Source organism: Branchiostoma belcheri, unplaced genomic scaffold, assembly GCF_001625305.1.
Source record: "Branchiostoma belcheri isolate BF01 breed outbred unplaced genomic scaffold, Haploidv18h27 scaffold6, whole genome shotgun sequence".
Classification (NCBI taxonomy): Eukaryota; Metazoa; Chordata; class Leptocardii; order Amphioxiformes; family Branchiostomatidae; genus Branchiostoma; species Branchiostoma belcheri.
The window spans coordinates 4,188,639-4,215,724 of NW_017804242.1; the positions used below are offsets into that span (position 1 = coordinate 4,188,639).

The window sequence follows — 27,086 nt, forward strand, 5'->3', positions numbered from 1 at the left end:
TGGTAAGATATCCGAGGAAGTCCAAGATATTCTTACGAAGTTTCAGTCAATTACTTTTTAGAAAACAGTTTAATTTCCATTATGTAATTTGTCCATGCAGATAAACTTTCATGCTATTGTTATCTATGTTTAGCCCCTCAATATGTTTGTTGTTATATGGTGAATGCATAGAAATGCTCTGAGAATACTAGAAGAGAACACATTATTGTGGGTTATTGGCAAATGTGAGACATACGAGTGAATGATGAAACGTTTAGCATACATGTTTGAGTCGCCTCACCTGACAAAAGACTTTTCAAAGCCATGTCCTCATAGAAAACGCCGACGATGATTCTAGCATCCTGGCGCTGCAAGACAAGCATGTAGTTCTGAGTGTGAGTACCATGCATTTAACCCTTGTAATACACCACCTTCGCAGGCACGCGACGCGGCGGCAGCTGGTTACATTACACCTAACAACTTGTTACACCTAGCCCTTGAACATATAACTAAACATTGTTTAATGCTATCTAATGATTTAAGCTGAATTCGATTCGATTTGTATGGAAACGTAGGCGTGGCCTAAATTTTGTCAGAATACTCCAGAACTTCAGTCAAATTTGGTTGTTTGGTAGTCGGCGAAGGATGTGAATGTGTTGAGAAACACCAGAGCCACCAGTACCACAAGTGAAGATATATGAAACGAAACTCGTCTAGCGGTAGCAAAAACGCCCCTTTACCTTCAAGTTGGTAGTTTTATTGAAGTCAAACCCAACTCCATTAGGGATTCCAGCAAAGCGAATATAGTACACACACAAGAGACTAACATTATCCTAACATTACCAGAATCTTGTCATAGCACCTTGCAAACACACACTCTTCAGTCGCTTTCCAATCTCAATAACAAAGGCTGAGTGGTCCCTTAGACGCATTACAGGACTATTATGAACTGCAAAAGGATATGTATAGCTATGGGGTATGAAAGAAAACCTTGAATATAGATGTCCCAAAGAAGCAAGGACTGGAATAGCCACCGGCTAGTTGGACAGAAATGGCCGTATGTCGACGTCAGTCAACAGTCAACCCAAAACGTAGACTGTAACGCCCGTCACATATAGCCGGATATGACCTCCCGAACACAAGCCGAACTCCCCACAGCCATGGTTAGGAGTTGGCCGGGAACAAGGTTGGCGGATGTCCGGCGAGGTCGGCTACTGCTCGGCTCTGCCAACTGAATGTTTCAAAATGATTTAAACATTCGGGGATGGACGGCAGGTTAGGCCATAGTTGGCTGATGGTAGGCTGGTGTTCGGGAGTATGTCGTGGCATGGTTGGTGGTCAAATTCGACTCAGATTTAACTCAAATTCGATTTGATTCGTAGCAAAAAGTAGGCGTGGGCTAAATCTGGTTAGACTGCTCACGAACTTGGTCGGCTGGTGTTCGAGGGAATGTTCTAAATGTGTGGGCTTAACGCACCTTGAGGCTACGAACTGCATTTGTTGGGTCCGACAGGAAACTCTGTCTGGTAGCTATGGTGATGTTAGCTTCTTTAGCCCTTTTCTCCAGGTCCTCAATGGTCTGTAAAAAGAAAACATTTACCAGATAAGTGCGTACATATAACTAGCATACGTCAAAAGTATACAATTGGGCTGGCAGTGTACTTCTAGTAGTTGCAAGAGAGACTATAATATGTATTTAGAAACGCCAGCGTTCCAGACAGAGCCTGAGATATGTATTTCTTGATCTCTTGAAACGGGTAGTAAAGATGAATGTCGTTATATCCCCAGCTGTCTTATCACGGAGCGTACACTTTCCTTCAGTTTTTATGCACTTGACATTGAGCAATCTTGCCAGCCAGCGGCATGTGTCTAATAAGCCGATCCCAGCTGCACAGTTAAGATTGCTCAGGGTGGTTGTACCGTAGAATGTGAGATGAGTTGCAAGCTGTAACAAGTCTACATGAACTTTCAACATGTCTACATCTAATTCTAACATGTCTACCTGAATGATGTGTTTTGGGAAAATAGAGTATTAGTAAGTGATTAGAAGATGTATGGGAGTTGTTTGGTTGCATGGTATACATGTGCCGCGTGATTCATTCCGAATGGAAGTGCTGAATATAAAACAGTCGTCAGCAGTTGCCGGCATGCGTTATAGTTATGGTACATTATATCTTTCGAATCTGTCCTAAATATGAAGTAATCTGTACTTCCAATACCCTTTGGAGCTTGATGATTCTCTTGGCACCCGTCTGGGTTTATTCTAATGTTATTACTTGCGAAGTCATTACTTTTTTTAATAAACGTTACCTGAGCAGACGGTATTAAAATACTTGGCGATTAGAGACCTAGGTCAATAGTTTGGTTTGAATCATTACATAAACTCCATTCTTTAAGGATACCTTAAAATGTGTTTGGCTTCAGTTTCTTCTTTATGCATGCTTTAAGATGTGCTTAAAGATTATTCTATTCCATGGATGTTCTAGTACATAGTGGTCTATATAACGGGGGATATTTGACAAGCTTAGCGACAGTTAGCTTTTAGAGTAGAGCCTTAGACATACGAATAATGGTCGAATAACGGGGGCTACCAGTAAAACAACACACATAATCGGCTTTCCAGAAAGTATACACCAGATGTTGATGAATACATAAAATATTGCAAAATCATGGCCGAAGGCTAATTGCATGTACGGTGTCAAAGAGAGTAAAAGTAAAGTAATAGAGAACATACTGCTATTATCTGACTCTTGATGTGCTACGTCAACTATTAAGGGGTATGAGTTCTCTGAAGGCAGTGGATAATGAACACTGCCATAATGAGTGGGTTTTGTAAGCTTAAGTAGAAACGAAGTATTTTGATGATATCCTCTGAATGGTAGAATTGGGAAATTTGTAGAAGCTGTTTGAAGTGATATTTTTCTGCCGGTCTCGCAGTGAATGCAATATCTAATAAAATGTATTTCATATCCCACTGCATTCATATTTGGACAATATCAAATAACATCTCACGTAACTGACTCTGACTTCTATCCACGTCGCTGGGAACGTATGAAAAGATCAGACACATCAAATCGGTTTGCGATGGTAATAATAAAGCAGACTTGATTATAAATTGTATGCAGCTGATTTCATATCACAATTCCGTAATGGAACAATCCGCTGATATTGAAAAAAAAGTTGCTGAAAGCCCGATGCTATCAAGTAGCGCCCGTAAAGTGTTGAAATTGACGATGCCGTGGGCTGTACTTATATTTTGATAGACGACGCTGATTTCTACCAGCTTTGTACTGGGGAAAAGTATTTTACAGTCTGGTGAATATGTGAGGCTGCGAGTTGTGATTTTGTAGCCCGCATGGATTCACACTGGCAGCCGACAATCAATACGAATACTTACAGGCATTCGTTCATAGCCGTACACTTTGATTTGAAAAGCCTTCTAACACACATTCATAATATACTCTACTATTGTAAGGCGGCGGAAAATATATTTCGACACACTTTGACAAATGTTTTTGCTTCTCTTTAATCTTATGTGAGGTCAGAGTAATTCCAGAGGCTTCTATAGAGTAGATGTTGTTAACATGAAGGAAGTATTGCTACAAAACACCGCAGCAATAAACAACAGATGAAGAGATAGAAAAAGTTTCAACTATTAGAAGAATTTATAATATGGGATAAAGATATAACTGCTGGTGTTGTCGTTAAAGCCCCTGTCACACATTCAGAACCAACACCAACCAACCAAGGTTAGCTAAACTTCGAAGGCAGTCTGATCAGGTTTAGGCAACGTCTACCTTTCTATACGAATCAAATCGAATCGAGTTGAATTTGAGTCAAAGTTGACTACCAACCACGCCCCGACCTACTCCTGAACATCAGCCAACCATGGTCGGACTTCCCGTCCACACAGAAAAACATTTTGAAACATTCGGCTGGCGAAGTCGAAAAGTAGCCGACCTCGTCGAACACCATCCAACCACACCCAACCTTGCGCACAAAACTCCAAATTATTACCATGGTTGGGGGGAATTTGGCTAGTGTTCCGGAGGCCATATTTGACTATGTGTGACAGGGGCTTAAGTGATCGCCAAGTGAATGGTAAAGATAGGCACATTGAAAGGGAAGCAACGTTTTTCACCTGATCCACTCTTGATGTTTAGTGTTTCTTTTATTGCGACTGATGATACATGTACCTGATAAAGGCTACTGCTCTGTAAAGCTCTGTACGAATCACTGAGCCAAGAAATTGAAACAAGCAATTCAAGGTGCAGTTGGTAAATTGACTGGAAAATTGATACAATGAATCTGAAGCTACAGGGGTGGAGTGGTCGCGCAATCTTTATACATAGGGGTTCAGATGTGTTCAGTGACCCTGTCACACACAGCCGAAAATGGCCATCCGAACACTAGAGCCGAACTCCCCCCAACAAATTGGTCAGGAGTAGGGCGTGAGCAAAGTTGGCTGTGGCTGAGTGGTGTGCGAGCCGAATGTTCAAAATGTTTAACATTCAGGTCTGGGCGGAAGATTGGACCATGGTAGGCTGGTGGTTGGGAGTAGGTCAGCAGAGGTCGGGCGGCGTGGCCTACATCTGGTCAGACTGCTCCCGAGCTTCAGCCAACCGTGGTGTGATTGGTGGTCTGGGGATGGTTCTGAATGTGTGACAGGAGTCATTGGTGAAACAGTGTAACGTATGGCGTGGATGTGCATGCGGAAACACTCTCACACACATGGACACACACATATGTACTCAAACACAGAAAGAAAATATCCATCTTTAATGGAGGTAAAAAAAAGGGACCCACCGACGTGAAGACCTCCTGTGTCTCCTGTATGATGGAGATCTTAGACCACCGGTAGTACTGGAACATCCGGATCCGGGCCTGGTTGTGGAGCACGGCAGACGGGTGAGTCCGGAAAAATGTCCGGAACCGTTTCCGGTCTGACAGGGCCGGAGAGCTGGAACCATACGCGAGCTTGGGAGGAGAGAACCGGAAGAAGCCATGGTCAGATCAAGCCTCCACCAGGCCTCACTACGGATCATAGTATTCGCCAAAAAAGGGCAATGAATCGATCACCAAAGGGGTCAGTCCGCGGGAGGCTAATCTCCCCAGGCAAATTATTCTCCCTACTTGGCTAAATTTGACTTGTTTTAATCCTCGTTGTAAGTCTGGTGGAGACTAGGCCAGATCTCACATAAATGTCTTTGATTAAACTGTTCTATCTAGAACCGTGCTTTATCCAGGATCATGATCAGGCATGGTTCTGATTAGTCCACACGTATCCACAACCGTGTCCGGGGCAAAATCGACCTTCTCGGATACGCAAAGACTCCCCAGATAGAACCGTGTCTGATCCGTACGTTAAGCCATTCAGTTACAGAACTATAAAGGTAGGGTTACGGATACGATAACGACTTTTCCAGGAGTATTCAGAAGGTAAAACCTTCGTAACAACCTTATTATTACCACGTTTTCTTGCCCTGCACAATATTTTCGACATGGACCAGTAGATAAAATTAGCTTCCCCTTAATCCATTTACTTAATGCGTAACTATATGGGCAACCTATAATGGCAACCAGAAGGCATTTAGAATACAAATTCATTACGTCGTACGATCCTTTAATCTATGCACACCGCTCTACAAGAAAAAATGAACTATTTTCATTTAGGAACTTTGCTGCCGTGCATACTAATAGGGTTTCGGACGATAAAACGGGATGAAGTGGTCACTGTGATCACAAATCAACATTATTAGCCTTTTTCAAATCGGCAGCGTAGAAGTTAAATGGCCTAGTTTTATAGTTGTAACTACGGTTGACGACCGTGAAATCGATGATAATGTTATAGCCACCATCAAATGCACCTGGGACCGGCGGATAAGTACATGTAGAATAGCACTGGGGAAAGTTGATTGTAAATAAAGTTTATTCAGTCCATAAACAACTTCATTAGGTTGGTGAATGACTGAATGGCAAAGTTCTTTATTCATAACCACTTGTTTTACGAAAGCCGACGTTTTGATGACCGTTTGCCATCTTCATCTGGAAACTATGACTGGTGTAGACTGAAGCTAGGTGTTACTGGTTCACTGTGCACTGAAGCTATGTGTTACTGCTTCGTTGTACACTGAAGCTAGGTGTTACTGCTTCGTTGCACACTGAAGCTAGGTGTTAATGGTTCACTGTGCACTGAAGCTACTAGTAGATGTTAATGGTTCACTGTGCACTGAAGCTAGGTGTTACTGCTTCGTTGTACACTGAAGCTAGGTGTTACTGGTTTACTGTGCACTGAAGCAAGATGTTACTGGTTCATTGTGCACTGAAGCTAGGTGTTACTGCACAGTGAACCAGTAACACCTGGTAGTGTAGGGGAGGGGGGGGGTACTTACAACCATGAGGTTCCACATGTGTGCGGCCTCGGCGATGTGTGTAGACACACTACTGCAGCCGGTCAGTAACATGAGTTTAGGTGGTGGATGGTAGACCAGACGGTACATCACATTGGTGCCGATTCCTGGATTGCACTGTACCAACACAACACAAGAAATTAGAGATTTCGAAGCTTACTGGGAATAGATATTTTCAAGTCTAAGGTCAACACACATACTATCTGTAAAGTAACCCTATCGATAATAGTCGCGCAGGCCAGCCAGACATTGACCCACACAACATCTTCCCAGACAGATGGATTATATGTAGGACAGCAGTATTTTGTATCAGAGCATTTTGCTGTGTCTGAATGTCTGTGAATATTGCTAAAATGGACATTTGAATTTCAATGGCTAAAATCTTTTCGATTGCTGTCCGTCCTTTTTGTTTCTTTGCTATGTCGTACCTGCAGTGGTGTTATTTTGAATGGAAGGATAGGAAGAACAAAAAGCCCTAGTTAACTGCTAAACGTATGACCTTATGCCTCTCAAGGGATGAAGACCAAAATAAGCAAGACAGTACTACATAGTATACTTGAACTGAACACACCATTGAAGGGATACACTGAGATGCTGTATTGTGAAATGTATGCAAAAGAGCACCATGTACAAAACAACAACTACTAGTCAAGCAAACAAAAGATTATAGATTTTTTTCATTTATTTTATGTATGATTATAATCAGGTCTTGTAAAGTCTAGCTCACTCATCAGTCAGATACGAAAGTATCTCCAGGTGCTTTCCATATGTTCATTGATGTTTAAGTGGTATGATTCTTTAAATGATACAAGAATAAAACTGAAAGTTCTTAATTGAAAGATCATGCCCGATAACTAATTGCAAACTTACAACGAGTACAGAATGTATTGAAAACTGGTATGTTACCATGTTCTAACATAATGTTATGCTTCTACTTGAAATATAGTCTAGGACAATTGCTTCCGCCACTGTAAAAATCTTCTCACACCCGGGGTACCCGTGGTTATCAATTCACAAACTAATGGAACAGGTCGCATGCAGAACTGCGAGATGCCACTCAGTCATCCTCCACCCCGATACCACTTAATGTAAAATGTGTTTTACTGTGCCCCCATGTAAGAACGACTTTATGTCTATCCCGTCGTGAAGACGTGTGCTTTCCTGCACTCCCCACTCTTTTTAATGACAAACGCGTCTGGTCACAACCATGTTTATGACTGCGATGACTGTCTTAATGCACCTATGGGGAAAGTCGGGATTGGATATGGGCTAACAGTGGGTGAGCTGAAGGAAATTATTGGTTGGGAATGCGTTTTTTTTTGATTTGTGAGAGTGCGGGCAGGGCCACTGCTGATTTACTGCTGATACTCATCGCTCCATTAACCTCCCGCGTCACCGGCTTCCGTTTTGTACCTACTCAGCAGGGCGAGCAGGTTACACCGGGGGTCACGGAGCCGTTTGTAACCCAGATTTCTCCTGGGCAATCGTCTAGATCTATCTGTTCTATCAATAAAGTACACTCGAAATGTGTGGTTTGACACAATATATTACATATTATAGTTATTGTTACTTTCAACTGCCGATCTACAAGATGGAGGGACATGCAATGATGCTAGATGTATATGATATAGGCCATGTCACGCTCAGTCATTGTGTACATTTGAGTTGATCTGGTCTTAAAAAGACACTGCTGTCATACCATCTGGAACTTTGACCTAATTTTGTTTCGAGTAACAATTGATCATACTCCCACGCATAGCTATGGGTATTGCCGCTGCATACGTCTTCGTGGGAGATTGAGCTTTAGTGGGAAAAAATACTTTCAACCAGAAGCCTCAAGATTAAATGGTAAAGACCCATGCGTGTTAATGCTCTGCAATCATAATAGTAGTTGAAGTAGAGAAACAAAAAAGAAGGACTCTTGATACGGGAATAAACCAAATTCCTGATCTACCCCAGTAAAATCATGAGAAGACATGTATTTGGAAGAATTTCAACCAGAAGCTTCAAGATTAAACAGTAACTATCCATGCGTATTCTAGCATTGCTCTGTAATCCTAATACTAGTAGATAAAGTAGAAAAAAAGCAAAATCATGAGACGACATGTATTTGGAAGACTTTCAACCGTAAGCCTCGGGCTTAAACTGTAACGATTCATGCGTGTACTAGAAATGCCCTGTAATCCTTACATGTCGCTGGCTGGCGTATCCTACTTCTACCTGATCCTCTACAAGTATATGCAGTCGCCCTGGGTTTTGCCGGCATAAACAACTCATCTATCATACATGTCAGCAAGCTAACACGAAGAGCGAGCGACTCACCCGGAAAGTAACGGGCAATGATAAACAACAAAGTGTGGACTCTTCTGTAAAATCGGGTAGATCTACCTTCCATGGTCGCTCATAGTCTACGGTAAGATCTAGGGTAAAGGCTGACACTTTGATGCACCAACGGCAGGGCAAACAGTGAAATATAGCAACATCCTTTGCTCCTCCTCCACGGGTTGTCGTCAAAAGCAGCTTGAAAGCTATTGATCCAGCACCATTTAATGTAGGACCGTCTTGAGAGCTAGGTCGGGCGGCGTCACAGATGGACAGGATAAGAGGTACAGGATGGATGGCTAGGCTGACCACTATGCATACAAGACACAGATGCACACACATGATTAACTGCCTTAAAGCCTTTGTCACACATTCAGCACCTTTCCCCAAGGTTTGACCAGATTTGGGCCACGCCTAGAATCGTATCTAGTTTGAGTTCTATTGAGTGCCAAACGCGACCCAACCACTGCTGACCTCCTAACAACCACGAGTCAAGCAGTCCGAAACCATTGTTCATTAGCCGCAAGCATTTTGGATCCTGTCCCAGGAAGGTTAACTTTTCAAGAAGCCCACTTTACACGTCTTTACTTGGCCCTTTTGGGCAGGTTTGACTGTCTTTTGATGTGCATCAATGTGTAGCACTTATTTTCCCATCCTTCTACAACATTCAAAATGTCTTCCAGCATTGTACGAGCTGCACATAATTCATTACCATTCTGCACTGGTAATCAGGATTGCTCTTGACCCGTCCTCACTTGACTCGCCCAAAATAGCTTCTACTAAGACAAGATAAGGAAGAGAGAGCTTCTAGTAGAGACAGGCAATATCAGCTCCTTGTAATGGAACGTGTTCGGAGTAGACTAAGACTATAAAAGGGTCACTGTTCTATAAATATATCACAGGTAGATCTGCAAGTCTTTCCCTTTCCTTATTATTACCTCCGCGAGAAGGCACTAGTTTCTGTTTTCGCCCGTGTTTATGTGTTCGCAGCTGTAACTCACGGAGATCGATATATAATCAGTTATTGTGGTCAAGATGACGTGATTTGTTTTTTTCTTGTATTTTTAGGTATTGAAAGGGACTAATTAAACACCCCCGTCCTGTATGTCGTTCCATACATGCAAATGAAAAGTCATATTGCCGTGCGTGCTAAATTCCTGGCTGCTGCATGTCTGTATATCTCTATAAGTAGAAAGGTAACGACTGTAAAGCAAATGCATAATGTTTACCGTTCGCATATGGTCTGCTCTGTTGATTTTTACTGAAACACATTCACATATATGGTGACAGGAGTCTAAATCCCTCTTGCTATAAAATTGCAACATTATGTAACCCAACACCAGTTACCATGGTGATACACTGTATGAATCAGGTCATTGACCAGGCCAGAGGTCAGTGTTTGGAACGGAAGAAGAAACAGAACAAAAAAAAACATGTTTTCCTTCGTTAATCATAGTAATCACATAACAGCAATATTATAACCATCAATCAGTCAAGAAAAACTCTTCTCTTAGCTTGTACGTCGAATAAAAAAAGTAGTCTTAATCGAAAAAGTTGGTACATGTCTACTCGAGATAAATAAGCCAGCCGAGTTTGGTTCGGTGCGTAATGGGCAGCAGGTTCAGTAATGGAACACAATTGTATCGCAAAGTGGCACCTGTCTCCCAGGCCTCCCATTTATCGAACTGCTGCTGATGTTTGGGAGGTTTTCAAGGATGGAAACTTTGCTGCGGGAGATGTGAGGCGTCGTAACGTGTATCTCCCAAGCTAGTGGGTGGCATCTAGGGCGTATTTACTCTGTAAAGCCACTGTCACACACAGCAGAATATGGCCTCACGAGTACTATTCGAACTCCCCACAACATTGGTTTGGAGTAGGTTGGGAACAAGGTCGGTGATCGTGAGTGTTCGGCTACTGGTCGGCTGCGTCAAACACTAAAGTGGTGAATTTAACCACGTTGGCAGAACGTACTGTCCCTGCCCAAAACCACGATTTTTATTGGATGTTTGGTCAACGTAGCATCAGAATTTTGTCAGTTGCAGAAATTCCACCACAACACTTGAAAACTATAGATAGGGTGTCCTTGAATACCCGAATACTACCTTAAACGAGACGTTCTGTCGATGTGCTTTTGCACATTACGCGCAGACTCAGTACTTTCTGACAACGTGCTGCGCATATATAATCCTCTGTTTTCACGACGCTTTGTAGCCTGGAGCATCACTACAGAAATGACTCCGGTAGTTTGACTGATCCTATCACACAACGGTTCGTATCAGAGAAATGCATCAACGACACCAGCACTCGGTAACTCAATTAGTTACGATTATCCAACCGTCTCCCCGTGGGATTTGTGGTTGCCATCCAGGATTAGACTGGGAGAAAATTAAACCACAGATTAAACCGAGATTAACGAGTCACCATTAGTCTTCAGGATTTAGATATTTCAGGCAACCCGTAAAATAGTGACGTAAGTCGTAACATATATCAGACGGAAACGCTGATTGAAGATGAGTAGTAATCAAGGGGAGATAAGAAGTGAATGGGCTACGTGGATTTCTGTGTACATTAAGGTTACGATCTGTCCAGTAAAGTCTCTGTCAAACATAGCCGAATATGGCCTCCGCAACCATGGTTAGGAGCAGGCAGGGGCAAGGTCAATTGTGGTTGGCTGGTGTTTGGCAAGATTGGCTACTGCTTTCAAAATGTTAAAAACATTCGGAAGTGGACGGGAGGTTGCGCCATGGTGGATGACAGTTTGGCTCATGGTTGGGAGAAGGACAGCAGTAGTCGGGCGTGGTTGGCAATCCTACGTACGTATCTCAAAATTTGATTCTATCAATATCGAAAGGTACGCTTGGTCTAAATCTGGCCAGGCTGATCCCAACCTACTGCCAACCTCAGTTGGTTGGTTTGTGATGTTGGAAGATACCGAATGTGTATCGGTCGGTTCCATAAATCAGTGCTTCCCCGCCAAAAATGACATACTAAAACACTTCAGAAAACAAATTTGTGAATCTCAGAAAAAAAAACATCATAGTAGGCCAAAGGTGTCAGTATGAAAGGTTAGTATGAGAGGTAGAGGTTTCTAGATTCTCTGACTTGATTTTCTGTCAGAACCATCGACCATACTAATTTAATACTGACCAATCTTCACAAACGCATCAAACATACTTCAAAGCAAGGATCCCAACACTGTATGATATGTTCGTAAAGGTCTTGCAATTTGCTGAATGAGATATTTTGGGGTGTCCAGTAATACGAACTAAAAGTGTGGGTGAAAGCGTTATGGCTCTATTGTATATCTTACGTAATATATAGATCTTAAGGAATATACCAGGCTGTATTAACTGCGACAGTAATGAGCAGGCGGCACATCGTTTGCCGCGTGCGTCATCAGATGAAGAGGCCACTCCAGGCCACTGCAGATCCAAATGTTCTACCATATATCAAACTGCCTGCAATGTATGAGATATCGATAGCGGAAGGACGGACCAGGTTATTACCAGTTCTACGGTCGTTACAGTAATCGTCTTTTTGTTCACATATTGTCTTGTTCTGCCAGATATGGAATGATTTGTGTTTGGAGTAAAAGTTGAGGGTAGCAGCAATAGTGTGTAACAGTAGAATATAAGAGCAGTAATAGAGTGCAATAGTTATAGAGATTTTCCAAGACTATCCAAGTGGTCTTTAGGTGTATCGCTCTCTCAATCTGCTGTTGCAGAAATACCCAAGAGGAAACAAAACCAGTTCTAGCTAGGTCCTTGAAACACTTTTGTACCCAGAACCGTGCAGTAGGTATGCTTGGCCATGTTTATGGTAGAAAACACGGTTCTGGATGAACAAATATGACATACTCAACTTTAATTCCATGCATGTTCGAGTGTTTACTGCGTTCCCTCAAAATTGATAACAGTCCTTTCATGTCATTTTCCAAAACAGTTAGTAACGCCGATGTATATTCCAATGGTATTAGGTAATCACTTCCCCCCAGGAGGTCTACGATTGCGTTTCAGCGGATGATGAATTTCCCTGGAAGCGAAAACCATAAATCACCTTTAGGGAAGATGGAGACAACAAGGCATGTGTTCCCGGAACAGCCTACTGGGACCTGCCCACTAAAGCGCCGTTTAAAACATGCTGCAGATAAAACGTCCTCTGAGAGCATGGTAACAACTTTCTGTGGATAAGGCTCCATCTAGCTAGGGTGGATTGGGAAACAGGGGTGAGCCTAATGATTCGGTCTCTTGTGGGGCTGTTCTAAGGTCCACGAGTGGGTGATTAGTCACCAGCTACGCGTACAGACCAGAGGAGAGTGCCATCCTTCTTTCCCACTAAAAGCTTCTTGCTGGGCGCTGAAAGCGTGGAAACAACCAAAATGGACCAATTACTACAATGTCTAATCAGTCAAAACAGCAGGCATCAGGCATCTGTAAGAGCTAGAAAAAGGCACTTTACGTTAGTCAAATACGTTCACTCAATCTTGCTAACATTTTGTTTCTAACAATAGAACTAACAACGAGCTAGGAACTACTTTGTGATTGATACGTGTTTTGGCTGGCAGCTAATAGAGTAGGAATCACGCAATGATCTCTTCAGTCTCATGGAGAAATTCGAATAAAACCCCTTGCTATTTTCGGATGTGGAGTGGGCCATCCGTCTGTACTGGGGCTTCCGTTGAGATTAGATTGGTCAGAGATTGGGGTTTTGCTAAGTGCACGCTGAGTATTGGACCAACATGGAAGCTTCTGAGACATTGAATCAGGGATCGGGCAGCCAATCCTCAGCTACATGAGTCACCTGCTACAACTCACAAGTTCTAGGTTTGTTGAAGTTCTGCGGTTCGATACGCTTTTGCGGTTCTCTGCTATGTTTTCAGTACGAAATCCAAGATAAGCCTTCTGGTACAGTATCAGGCAATCTGGTTCACGCCCCGCTACGGTGGCCATTTCCTTTAATACTAGCCGAAGGCAATGGCAGCAGGACTTCAAAACTTCACTCTCGAGTCGATGATTTATGAGCAGGTTTTTCTGCAAATGAGATAAGACGCCTTCTGCCTAAGAGAAGTGTAAGTTGTATTGACAGCTCGAGGTCGACGCTTTTGGGGTAATGCCTGCACTGTATTGGCTTAGTCGATTCCACAGGGCAAAAATGAAAGGTAGGACCACTCTAGTAACACCATAGATACTGAAGGGTGATTACATCTGCAACATCAATATTTTGTGTTGGAGAAAAATTAGAATGGTTTCCATAATGATATATACCAATACAGATAAATGGTTATGATAACAACTGTAGAGAAGTATGCAAACGATGAAGACTATCTATAACTGGGGCAAATATACGTACTTATATACGCACAGAGACTATCCAAAACCGTGACTGAGTATAAGTATAACCATAGGCAACACAGTTCTGAATACTATACCAGCCCTCCTCCCAGTAGCATATTCCTCTTGCCAAAAAAACATAGCCCCAGCATTGGCAGTACAATAGGTGGTGATTTGCGGTTAGTTTAAGAGTCAGTTGATATCCTGTTAGGTCACGACATATCGATTAGGATGCCGACTTTAGCTGCAAGCATCATGTATCAGGCTTGATCATGGATGACCCCATAGACAGTTTGTATCGTCGAGATACTTAACGACGTTTCACATTCATCCCGGATTGTCGTGCGAATTTGATCCAGTAGAATTTTCAAACAGGTCGTAACAGGAGCAAGGGCCGATAATGATCGAAGACAACCGTTACCGTAACAAAAACAGCTAAATTTTATACTATATTATAGGGCACATGCGTGGATATCCCAAGAATGTCCTCTGTTTACGACGATCTAACACTATATTTCATACGGTGTAATATTTTTTTACAAAATGGGCGATTTTTTTTCAGTTTCATCAAGGCTGTGAAAGAATCAGCAGCCCAAAAGGATCCACAACCACATTTTCTGTCACAAGACCGTGACGAAATGTCCACGAATGTCTCCAAAATGTCCCCATGTCTTACAAAGCATGCGATAATAGCTTACAGCGTGCTCTCCCGTTAAACTGATATGTGCTAAGACCACCAGCTTCTACTACTGCCTTCATGATCAGCCGAACTTTTGATGAGAAATTTTTATTAACATCTCTATTGCAGTATTGATGACCTCATATACTCAAACATAATTACAAACTGTCAGCGATCTCATATTGCATCCAGGGCAGTACTAGAGCCATAAACACGATGTAATCAGGGTTTCAATTAGTTTGAATTGAATTCAACAATGGGAAAGTGAATCTATACGCCGAAGTATGTAAATCTTCATTTATAGCTGGTAGAAAAGAACGTGTTGAATGTTCTTAACATTTTAGCTGGCAGGAAAACAAGTGCAGAATGTTCTTAATATTACAGCTGACAAAAAGGTACAGAATGTTCTTCATATGATAACTGACAAAAAAGAACGTCCAGAATGTTCTTCCTATGATAGATAGCTGGCAGAATAAAATAAAGTTCTTCATATGATAACTGCCTGGAAGCCATCCACGTGCAGAATATTCTACATATAATAGCTGACAAAAAACGTATGGAATGTTCTTCATATGATAGCTGGTAAAATAACAACATTGCAGAATGTTCTTTATGTGAAAGCTGGCAGAAAAGAACGCACAGAATGTTCACGTTCGTCATATGATAGCTTGTAGAAAAACGCGTTAAGTGCAGAAAGTTGACAGAAAAGTACGTCCAGAATGTTCTTTACATATGATTGTTGAAAGAAACGAACTTTCAGAATATTCTTCATGTGATAGCTGGCAGAAAAAAACTTACAGAATGTTCTTCATATATGATAACTGGCAGACAAGAACTTGCAGAATGTTCTTCATATATGATGGCTGGCAGAAAAGAACGTACACAATGTTCTTCATATGATACCTGGCAGACAAGAACTTGCAGAATGTTCTTCATATGATAGCTGACAGACAAGAACTTGCAGAATGTTCTTCATATGATAGCTGACAGACAAGAACTTGCAGAATGTTCTCCATATGATAGCAGACAGACAAGAACTTGCAGAACGTTCTTCATATGATAGCTGACAGACAAGAACTTGCAGAATGTTCTTCATATGATAGCTGGCAGACAAGAACTTGCAGAATGTTCTTCATATGATAGCTGACAGACAAGAACTTGCAGAATGTTCTTCATATGATGACTAACAAAAAAGAACTTGCAGAATGTTCTTCATATGATAGCTGACAGACAAGAACTTGCAGAATGTTCTCATATGATGACTAACAAAATATAACTTGCAGAATGTTCTTCATATGATAGCTGACAAAAAAGAACATCCAGAATGTTCTTCATATGATAGCTGACAGAAAAGAACTTGCAGAATGTTTTTCATATATGATATCTGGCAGAAAAGAACGTATAGGATGTTCTTCATATGATAGCTTGGCAGAAACGAACTTGCAGAATGTTTTTCATATGATAACTGGCAGAAAAGAACTTGCAGAATGTTCTTCATAATATAGCTGACAGACAAGAACTTGCAGAATGTTCTTTACATATGAATTTTAAAAGAAACGAACGTACAGAATACTCTTCATATGATAGCTGGCAGAAAAGAACTTGCAGAATGTTCTTCATATGATAAACAAAAAAGTACGTACAGCATGTTCTTCATATATGACGGCTGGCAAAAAAGAACGCATAGAATGTTCTTTATATATGATGGCTGACAAAAAAAAAAAAAAAAACCCGCACAGAATGCTCATCATATGGTAGCTGGCAGAAAAGAACTTGGAGAATGTTCTTAATATGATAACTGACATAAAAGAACTTTCATATGATAGCCAGCAGAAAAGAACTTACAGAATGTTTTTCATATGATAACTGACGAAAAAGAACGCACAGAATGTTCTTCATATGATAGATGACAAACAAAATAGCTTGCACAATGATGCATTCATATGACAGCTGGCACAAAAAGGGACTTGCTGATAGTCAGTATTGAATACCCCCACGGATTGATGGCTCGCTTTTCCAAAGATCTATAAGTATAACCCCACACAAAATAATTGTAACCGTAATGCCGATTTATCATTTTGTATGTGTGGAAGGACTGATTATTTCCTGAACGGAAGTATTCTTTTCTGAGGCGCTGGTTTAGGGGGTGCTTGTATTTCAGCAAGGATTGGAAATGATTTGGTGGAGATTGGGTTTCAGTTGATTGACATGTTTTAGCCCCGTAAGACCTGGGCGGCAGGATGTGGTATTAGGAATCATGGTACGAAACATTAACCATCATAATGGTGTAATAAAGGAGTAAGTTACGCCACACAACCTTATAACTTATAAGTGATAACCCAATTCATGATGTAATTCAATTCAGTCGAGTGTTTCCCCACGCCCATACATAACAGCTCCATTACAAATGCGAAAAAATAATCAAAACACTTCCCGGAAATATGAAGTCTCTTGTTTTGTACGAGGGCTGATTGCAGTGGTAAATGCCGTAGCTGGTGATAGCTGCTGATAGCCAATAGCTTATGACGTATAACGTCCAGTCTTCATGATTTTTTTTAATGATTTCATCGCCAACACGTTGTTCTGAGTTGTGTACATTAATGCAAATTCACTTACCGCTAATGAACACACGAAATGTGGTGTACGTGCTGCGAATTCGAACCCTGGCCTTATTTTTCATGTATGGCATAACCGGCGTGACATATTGGCATGGAGCAGTGATGAAACTGTTCATGTAACAGGTCAGGATATCCGGCCTGATACACCCGTTCTGCTGGTGGCTTTGCCTTGGGAAATGCAATCAAAATGCAAATGAAGACGAAGAGTACTCTTTTATGCTATTTCGGGAAAACTATTTCCGGAATTCCGTTCCTGTTTATACCTTTAATATTAGAGACTAGGATCGAAACGTTACACCCGTAAGCAAGAAACATTCATCTGTGTCGATCAAAATGCCATGCAGTTGGAAACGGCATCTCTAAAAGCTGGTAATAGCAACAGGCAGTTATTAAATGTCAACGGTAGATGATAACAGTGCCCTTTCCTTTATGACAAGCTGGATGCATGCCCATGATCTTCCGGTAATATGTAATCTTCAAAAAGTTTGTAACTATGTATTAAATTATGTGAAAGTACATTGAAGGTTTGTACAAGTAATTACTTCCACGATTCAATGTCTGCATTTCAAGGAGAAGGTTATCGTATCCAGAACCGTGCCTATCTACTTCTATGCCTGAATGTGCTAGGGTAAGGATCAGGCACGCTTCTGGATAGTCTCCGCGTATATCAACGAACGTAGACTTTACGTTTCAGGCACGGTTCTGGATACGTACGTACGTATATATATATAACCGTACCTGAGCTTACTTCTGGATAAAGCACGGGTCTGGATACTACAAGACCTTAACTTCATTCATCCGTAGAATGAGCGTTATCATGAAATGACCAGCCATCAAACAACATCATTATACCAATCTTCTAGAACCCAAATAGGTTTTAGCGCTTACCAAAGACTGCAGTAACGAGCCAGATGGCACCCATAAAAGTCCAAACGAGACTGTGTGCAAAAAATACGAGGTAATTTTGGCAATGAGCTGGTTACCAATATTTCACGTTCAATGGCAAAGCTGTTAACTCCCTCTGTGTGCGAAATATATCTGACCATCAAAGCCGTAACTGTCCTTTGAAGAGGTCATTGGGTTTGACTGCAATCGTTGGTCAGTAGGGAAACCGATGGTTGATGTAGTTGGAGCTGAGACTAGGAATGAAATGCCATAGCTTTTATGATCGACGATGTTTTTTTCTACTACCGTGCTATTTTATCTCTTGATTCTTGTTGTTTAAATTTCTAACACAATGTATGTAACATAGCCACATCGGAGGTTTCAGACTCCTGAAAGCGTTTTGGATTTTTGTAAACAATACTTCCAACGACGATCCCTAACTAGCATCGCTATCAGTCTGACGATGCTGCCACTATGTAGAGTGAAGCGCCCGTCAGATGACTACGTACATGTATTCATCTCGAAAAGTCATGTCATCATATGATTTATGGCAGTTAAAGACACCTTTATGTAGTTGCTTTACGTGGACTATTTGTGAATGGAATTACAAATGACAGGCTTAGACGCTTGCTTAGAATTAAAAATCATCTCTGCTGTTTACTACCATTGGTAACTTTTCGTGTATTGAACATGCAGTCCTTACCTCAAAGCCTTCATATTCCACTAAATCCTTCTGTAAGTAGTGATATAATTAAGTAGCCTCTCATTTTAAACTCAGATAAAGTTTGTATTGAATGCAAAGTTTTAGTTAGTATGTCCTCCTTGCTTCATGATCTATGAGATATAAAGCAGGGCGTCTGGAACAGTTAATCTTCCCATAACCTCAGGCCTCGTGGTTTCACAGATAAAGCGGCATGTGTATGTAAGGCGTTAACGTGACATGGCGGCAGAGGGACAGTCCAATCTATCATCTAGACGTGGGACAAAGGACGGGGCAATAGTATCACTGCTTACGGTGATGATATGTAACATCTTTGCATGGCTGAAGCTTTTGCATGTCAATGAAGCAGTGCACTGTATATAAACGATATAACAATACTTTTGTGAAATCAAATAAATCTGCCCACACTTCAAATCCTTGCTTTTAAGGACAAGACTTTTTTAAATTTATTTTATTCCCATTTATTTTTCCAGGATTGGGCAAAAGTTATAAAACTTATCTCAGCCCTCTCCTCATACATAAAAGGAAACAATAAAATAAAGTAATAATAATAAAAAGAAGAAATGACAAAGGTACATAATGAGCTGGTGTACAAATCAAAATCAATCAACTAAATCAAACAAAACGCCCTGTCTGCAAAATAAAGTTGAAAACCATGTCAAATATTTTACAGTTGTTGACAAATGACAATGAGGGGTTACCCCTGAGAATGGTTGAACATAAGGTGTTGTCGGTGACGTTGTTTATGTCAAATGGCAGGCTGTTAGTTAAAGATGATGACATGTCAATACGTTCGTCAGTGTAAAGTGGGCAGTGTAGGAAGTAGTGTACGAGATATATATGAAACCAAAACAATATCTCCGTCCCGGAAGTCAAAATGTGTTACTTTGAATCACCTGAAGGAGGTAGGCCCAAGGTGTTGAGCTGACTGAGACTATGAGTGTAGACGATTAGATTAAGAATACAAATATGTGCAACTCACAACCTTGAGATACGAGAGGATGGCTTTGACTTAAGTTGGACCTTCTTCTTTTGGAGTAGTCCACTTTTAGGAAGACATGTACAGTATGGGACTGTTTCTTACATCAAGCACCTCCTTAGCTTGAAAAGTATGCAAGGAGATTTTCATAGCAATCAGTATGTGAATAATCTAAAATGACAAAATGTGCATCTATCTTTGATGCTGTAGCTGGAAGCCAAAGTTATTGTTATCAACAAACATTTTAAGAACCTAATGACTTTGCAGATCGGATAGACATTTTAACTATAAAGCGATATTTGATAAAACCCGTTCTCATCAACCTGGCATGTAAATAATTCTCTTGCTATTCTTAAGAATCATAAATTTTAGAATAAAACGGCTCAAAAGTTAATGCCTCTCTAAGGTATTGGAAATAATGCCTTAAGAAACAACCTAAGCATTCATAGACCAGAAAATGGCTAACGAAATCGATTGACATGTCAAGTTCATATAAATTGTTCTGCTTCGGGTACAATATCTTATATCAATCGATCATAAATATTAATACATTCATCCGGTTGAAACCCTTGGGCCTACAAAGTATTCTATGCTGAAAGCGATTCTAATAATACAAAAATGGCAAAAAAATCACGTAAGGGCAATCTCTAACTGGGTTAACGTGGTCGTAAGAAGATGACTAATCTGGTGTAGGCTTTCAACAGCCAGGAAATCGATGGGGATTGAACCCCCAACCTTTAGACGACGCAGGCAACAAGTAATCAGTTTTTCCTCGGTTGATGTGGGCATCAGATGGACGATTCGCAACTCGAAGGAGAATGAATAGGCATAAGCAGCCATTCGTCACAGGCATTCAATTACTTGGATCTTTCAGGACGCATTCTTAACGGGTCGCCTCGCCAAAAAACTGGGGCAGACGAACAAAGAATTACACGAAATGGTTCCGTGAGAGTATTCAATGGTTCCTTGGGGATAAATGTAAAATTCTGACCATAGGTATCACCGTGACAACTTATGAATGGTAATAATAAGGCACATGCACTGTATGAAATTCTGTATTTAAGCATACATTAAAGCATTCGTAAAGGTGCTGTTTGTCAATAAACTGAAATAAAGGATCATTTACATATGCTTTAATGTATGCTTTAACATCGAATTTCATGCAGTGAATGTGCCTCATTATAAAGTTGTTAAAACATACATTAATTGTAAAGGTACTGTTTTGCCAACTGAAATACGGATCAGGTACGTGTTTTAATACCTTTATAAAAACGTCACTGATTTACGTATGCTTTAATGCATGCTTTAACATCTTATTTTCTGCAGTGATATGTTACAATCCATGTTAGACACTGATGCACGGCTTACTTTATGTGTTGTGAAAAGATCCATATGTACGGAAAGAAGTGGAGTGCACTGCTGATTGATATTGATCGTCTGTTTGATCAGGAATCTGCAACAGGATAATTATTCGCTCATCTGTCACTTATTTTTCCTTCCCGTCTTTTGAACCTTTGGAATAGATGGTTTATGCCTGCTGGTTTCCGGGAACGGAAGTATATGCATGCGGGTTTAATGTAGCAATCAGTATGTGAATAATAGAAAACGACAGAGCATATGTAATACGAAATGAAACAAGTAAAAAATGGCCTTCTCCCCGTGGTGTACCTCATGAATTACCAGAAAAAATTATCAAATAATAGGTGAATACTTAAATATAACGTTATCAAATCAATGTAGAGGCGTTTGTGTCCATTACATAATATGTAATACTAATTAAATCAAATATTACATAACACATGTTACATCAAATATTGCGTAATGCGTTACACAATCTAATAAAACATTATATAATACATAAACAATTACAAAATCAAGACGATAAATTATCTTAAGTCAGATCCTGTATGAAATGTAGAAATATTACATAATATATAATAAAAGTTAAATCAAATATTGCATAGTGCGTTACACAAGCTAATAAAACATTATATAATATACAAACCATTACATTATACAAGAAAAACCAAGACCGTTTCGATGAATTATCTAACAGTCAGATCCTGTATGAAATGTGGAAACGACTAACGTTACTTCTAGCATCTACGCATTAAGCATTTCATTTCATTTTTATTTATTTAAACAGGTTAGCATATCGCCGTTTTAGCGCTTTTCAAAGCTCCCTTTCAAAGCTAATAAAACATTATATAATATATAAACCATTGAATTATAAAAAAATCGAAACCATTTCCATGAATTATCTTAACAGTCAGATCCTGTATGAAATGTGGAAACGATTAACGTTACTTATAGCATCTACGCATTAAGCATTTCATTTCATTTTTATTTATTCAAACAGGTTAGCATATCGCCGTTTTAGCGCTTTTCAAATATTAAAGTTCCCTTTCAAAGCTAATAAAATATTATATAATATATAAACCATTACATTATACAAGAAAAACCAAGACCGTTTCGATGAATTATCTTAACAGTCAGATCCAGTATGAAATGTAGAGACGATTAACGGTACTTCTAACATCGCCCCAGACCTGCCTGAGATGGAACCTCCGTGAAACAAACCCAGTCAGAGGAGTCAATTACCCAGTAAGAGTCTCCATTATCAGACACAGACGGCATTACAGACGCCCACACGTAGACTTACACTCCTATTTGCAGTGATGAGACATCCAGTGAGTTCAGCTTCAGTGGCACACTGCTATTTAAAGTCTCACTCCGTGTAGGAAATATCTATTAGCATGAACGGATTCTACAATATTTCTTAAAACTTTAACTTTAAGAAAATTGCCTATCTAACCCCAATCACAGTTCATCATATTATGTACTTCTACATTTTTCCATTTTGTGTAGCTGTTATAAACTGATTTTATAATGCATTATTTTATTCTATTATTTGCAAACAATTGAATTGTATTAGAGTTTTGTTTTATCTATGATTACTTATGTAGTATATATGCTCCCGAACTTCAGCCAACCCTTGTTGACTGATGGTCTAAGGAAGGTTCTGAATGTGTGACAGTGGCTTAACATACATGCAGCATGACAATCTTCCTGCCACAGAGGAATTGTATGCGTTTGTTGAGCTCCAGTAATGTGAACATACGAAGTGCGGCCCATTAAAATGTCAACGCTAAGCCGCAGAGCTAGGAAAAGTATGGAAGGTCAAGCCCTTTGTGGGACCCAACCTCATCGTGACATAAAGGTGAAGAGAATAAATTGTCCGCACGATCTGAAGGGAGATCGGCTGAATTGTTTAGGAAAAGCTGCTAGGAGGTAAGGGTTGCGAACTCAGAATCTGAAGGTTCTGGGTTCGATTCCCTGGTCGGTCCCAGTTGTCTTCTTAGGAAAGATACTTATTATGTAAGATATTGTTAATAAAAGTATATAGTATATACTGAGTATGTAAGTGTATGTAAGAGTACGTTGAGTCAAAGCATTGCAATATGTAGTGTATGATAAATATTTAACCACGATGTATAAAGATTGGTTGAATGTAGGCTGTTTTTCCGTCAGGATCATTTAAGATTACTTACAACTCGAGCTTTATGCGAATGACTCATAACGCGTTAGTCACTGTGGCTATTCCAGGCATCTATACCATCTCACTTATTTCATATTTATCGGCAATGATACGTATCTGATTTAATGAGTAAGACTTCCCATTCACTAGAGGTTCAGAAGACCTTATCCGTTAATGGACTTCTCTACGCCGTTGGTACCTAATCCCAGTTCATAACGTTTTGGCCAGGAAGGCTATAAATGTTCAGGTTAGCTACATTAAGGGGATGCCAAATACATTTCCTCCTGTATAATGACTTTTTGTGGGTCCAGGTTTGATCCAGGGACGGAGTACATTGACTTTTGTAGAAGGCTTGGTTGAGAGATTTTATGCCATTTATCACACATGATATTTTATTTTATTGAAATTAAGACAGCATATTTTATGTTACATATCTAATATATTCATTTTGAACTGTATTTTAAAGCAACGAAAGATGCGAGCTCTTTAAAAAGGCCGCTAAATTCCATACATTATATATATATATATATCAATGGTTTATTTGCATTAAAACACAACAACACTGTCCCAAAAATGGCAGCCAGAGGCTGAATTGACATTGGGGCATCACATTATTAGTATAAAACGTCATATTAAGCGATTAAAATAGAAATAAACCATTACATAAAATGTATATAAATATACATAATATAAATAAATATATTGTTAATATTCATTTGCAGAAGCTCTTCTCTTATAACATCCATAAGCCCAGTACATGATGTAGAAGATGATTCTTCTTCATGGTCCTACGAGACCGATGAAATGCCTACGGAAGCCCAGGTATTGATTTGTCTGAAGAAGTCAAACCCAGTAGGTTTGGACCAGGATTTTGGTTGTAGTTATGAAGTATTGTTATTAATTTGTTATCGAACACCATTATTTTGGCTTTTGCAATTAGCCCTCGGAAAAGCATTTGCAATAAAAGAACATAATAATCTGAGTGAGTCTGGTACACCGATTGATGAACAAGGTTTTACTCCCGGGGCACTTTGTTATTTTCAATATTAGTTGTTCACATTCTTATCGATCATATGTATGATAGATGTACATTGTTGGAAGAAGCAAGGAATGCGATGTTTTTTTTAATTCTACGGATGGTTTAAAGAGTTTTTGACCTTGAACCTTAAATGGATTGCTGGGCTCAGAAACATCACCACAGCAGAACTCCGCTCACTGATGGAGGACAGGGACGAGTGGAGAAGAAGAATCTGTTGTCTCCCGTGATCTTCGATCAATATTAATAATAAAAGTCCTTACTTACAAAAGTGAAAAAGGTAATGTTGAAAAACATCTGTCCTTTTCATACAAAAAGTTGATTTCTGATTGACCAAGAAATAATGATATAGCCACTGCCACAGAAAATACACTGCAGAAAATTTCTGTTCTAATTTCAAGCATATCTTAAAGTGTTCGTAAAGGTTCCATGATACCAATTGAGCGTAAAAGCAGAACCTTTACTCGTGCTTTTATGTGTTCCTTAACATCAGAATTCAGCAATTGTGATGTGGACTTTGCCCAGTTTTTTTAGGACGAAGTCGCAAAATAGATTCCAGGAAAAGAAAAAAAAATGATGTCGTTAATCGGCTGCGATGACAACAATGACTCTCCTGTGTCAAAAGGATCTCATTAGCAGATTTACAATGCAGGCTGTAACCACAGAGGTCACGTAACTTACCCGTAAGGTCGACCCATAATTGTGAAGGGTAATAAATAATGTGGAGAGGCGTTCATTGGGGAGAGCGAATTATCCGCAAAGGAGAGCATCGTTATTAGCAGTGGGTGGGACACAGCAAGACACCAATGAATGGACATCATCCCGATTGATACACAAGGTAACACTCAAGCAGATTCTGCAAACAGTCAGACGTTTCAGCTAGCATCCACTACCTTTTGTTAATGACTGAAAGAGCTAGATCTGCAGTCTAACGGAGATTCAACAAAAAACATCTTAGAATTGATACGAAAATGAGTTGGACAATCCAGTAGGATAAAATAAGATAAGGTGGTGTTAATGAGTCAGTTTAGCTCCTGTGTTGAGTGCAGGGGCGCATGGTGTCTCGTGGTGGTGGCAGTGCAGGCTAGGGTGCCAAGTGTCCTTCTTTCTTGTTTTTATTATACATTTTCGCATACACCGCCCAGTTGGATTGCAGGGATATTCAGCGGCGTAGTTTGTATGAAGAAGGGCGTTATCACAGTACATCTATCTTTAATACTAGCTTATGGCAGATAATACTTGGCCTATTATTTTGTCTACCTTCTATGAACCATTGAACTTGGAAGGATGTAATCTTACATATTATACTCTAGGTAAAATGTTGTTTCATTACGGTTTATGTGCGATTGCCTCGAGTGCCAATATCTCAAGGTTCAGTTGCAGTAATGTGCCCCAGAGGAGGCAGTCCAGGGACTCTAATAAGCAGATATAATCGTATCCAGAATCTAGTTCTATGCCTGAATGGATTAGGGTTAGAATCAGGCACGGTTCTCTCAGAGTATCCAATAACGTAACGTGAACCATCCAGAACCGTACCTGAGCATGTATCTGGATAAAGCTGTGTTCTGGATACAACAGTTATGATCTATCTACCCAGTAGAAGTCAAGCTATTAGCCGCCTACCCAATATCCATGAACATCATTGTTGTAGAGTGAGTGATATATATCTTAAATGATATCATTGTTGTAGAGTAAGTAATATATATATATATATATTAAATGATACCATTGTTGTAGAGTAAGTATACCATTGTTGTAGAGTAAGTATATTAAATGATATTATCTTATGACACTTTAATAAATGATTCTTCACTAGGAGATACCAGGGTGAAGACTGGGTGTGTTAAGTTGCAAAGTAAGTACATTAAATGATATCATTGTTGTAGAGTAAGTATATTAAATGATATTATCTTATGACACTTTTAAAAACGCTTCTTCATTAAGAGATACCACGGTGAAGACTGGGTGTAGAATGTTGTAGAGTAAGTATATTAAATGATATCATTGTTGTAGAGTAAGTATATTAAATGATATTATCTCATGACACTTCAATAAATGCTTCTTCACTAAGAGATACCAGGGTGAGGACTGGGTGTAGAATGTTGTAGAGTAAGTATATTGAATGATATCATTGTTGTAGAGTAAGTATATTAAATGATATTATCTTATTGCACTTTAATAAAAATTAATGCTTCTTCAGCAAAGGATACCAGGCTGAAGACTAGATGTAGAATGTTGTAGGATAAGTATATGTAAGTATATTAAATGATATTATCTCATGACACTTCAATAAATGCTTCTTCACTAAGAGATACCAGGGTGAGGACTGGATGTAGTAAGTTGCAAAGTATATTAAATGATATCATTATTGTAGAGTAAGTACATTAAATGATATCATCTTATGACACTTTAATAAATGCTTCTTCACTAAGAGATACCAGGGTGAGGACTGGATGTAGAATGTTGTAGAGTAAGTATATGTAAGTATATTGAATGATATCATTGTTGTAGAGTAAGTATATTAAATGATATTATCTCATGACACTTCAATAAATGCTTCTTCACTAAGAGATACCAGGGTGAGGACTG

The 27,086-nt window shown here is 39.8% G+C and overlaps 1 protein-coding gene across 1 annotated transcript in view; it reads right to left on the reverse strand.

Annotated features, from left to right (window-relative positions):
• Positions 1–27,086, reverse strand: part of LOC109482273 (gamma-aminobutyric acid type B receptor subunit 1-like) — a 53,023-nt gene that overhangs the window by 15,774 nt on the left and 10,163 nt on the right. Inside the window, 5 exon segments of the mRNA XM_019784960.1 lie at positions 281–295; positions 297–347; positions 1,457–1,558; positions 4,786–4,956; positions 6,372–6,506. Of these exon segments, the coding sequence (XP_019640519.1) occupies positions 281–295; positions 297–347; positions 1,457–1,558; positions 4,786–4,956; positions 6,372–6,506 (474 nt within the window).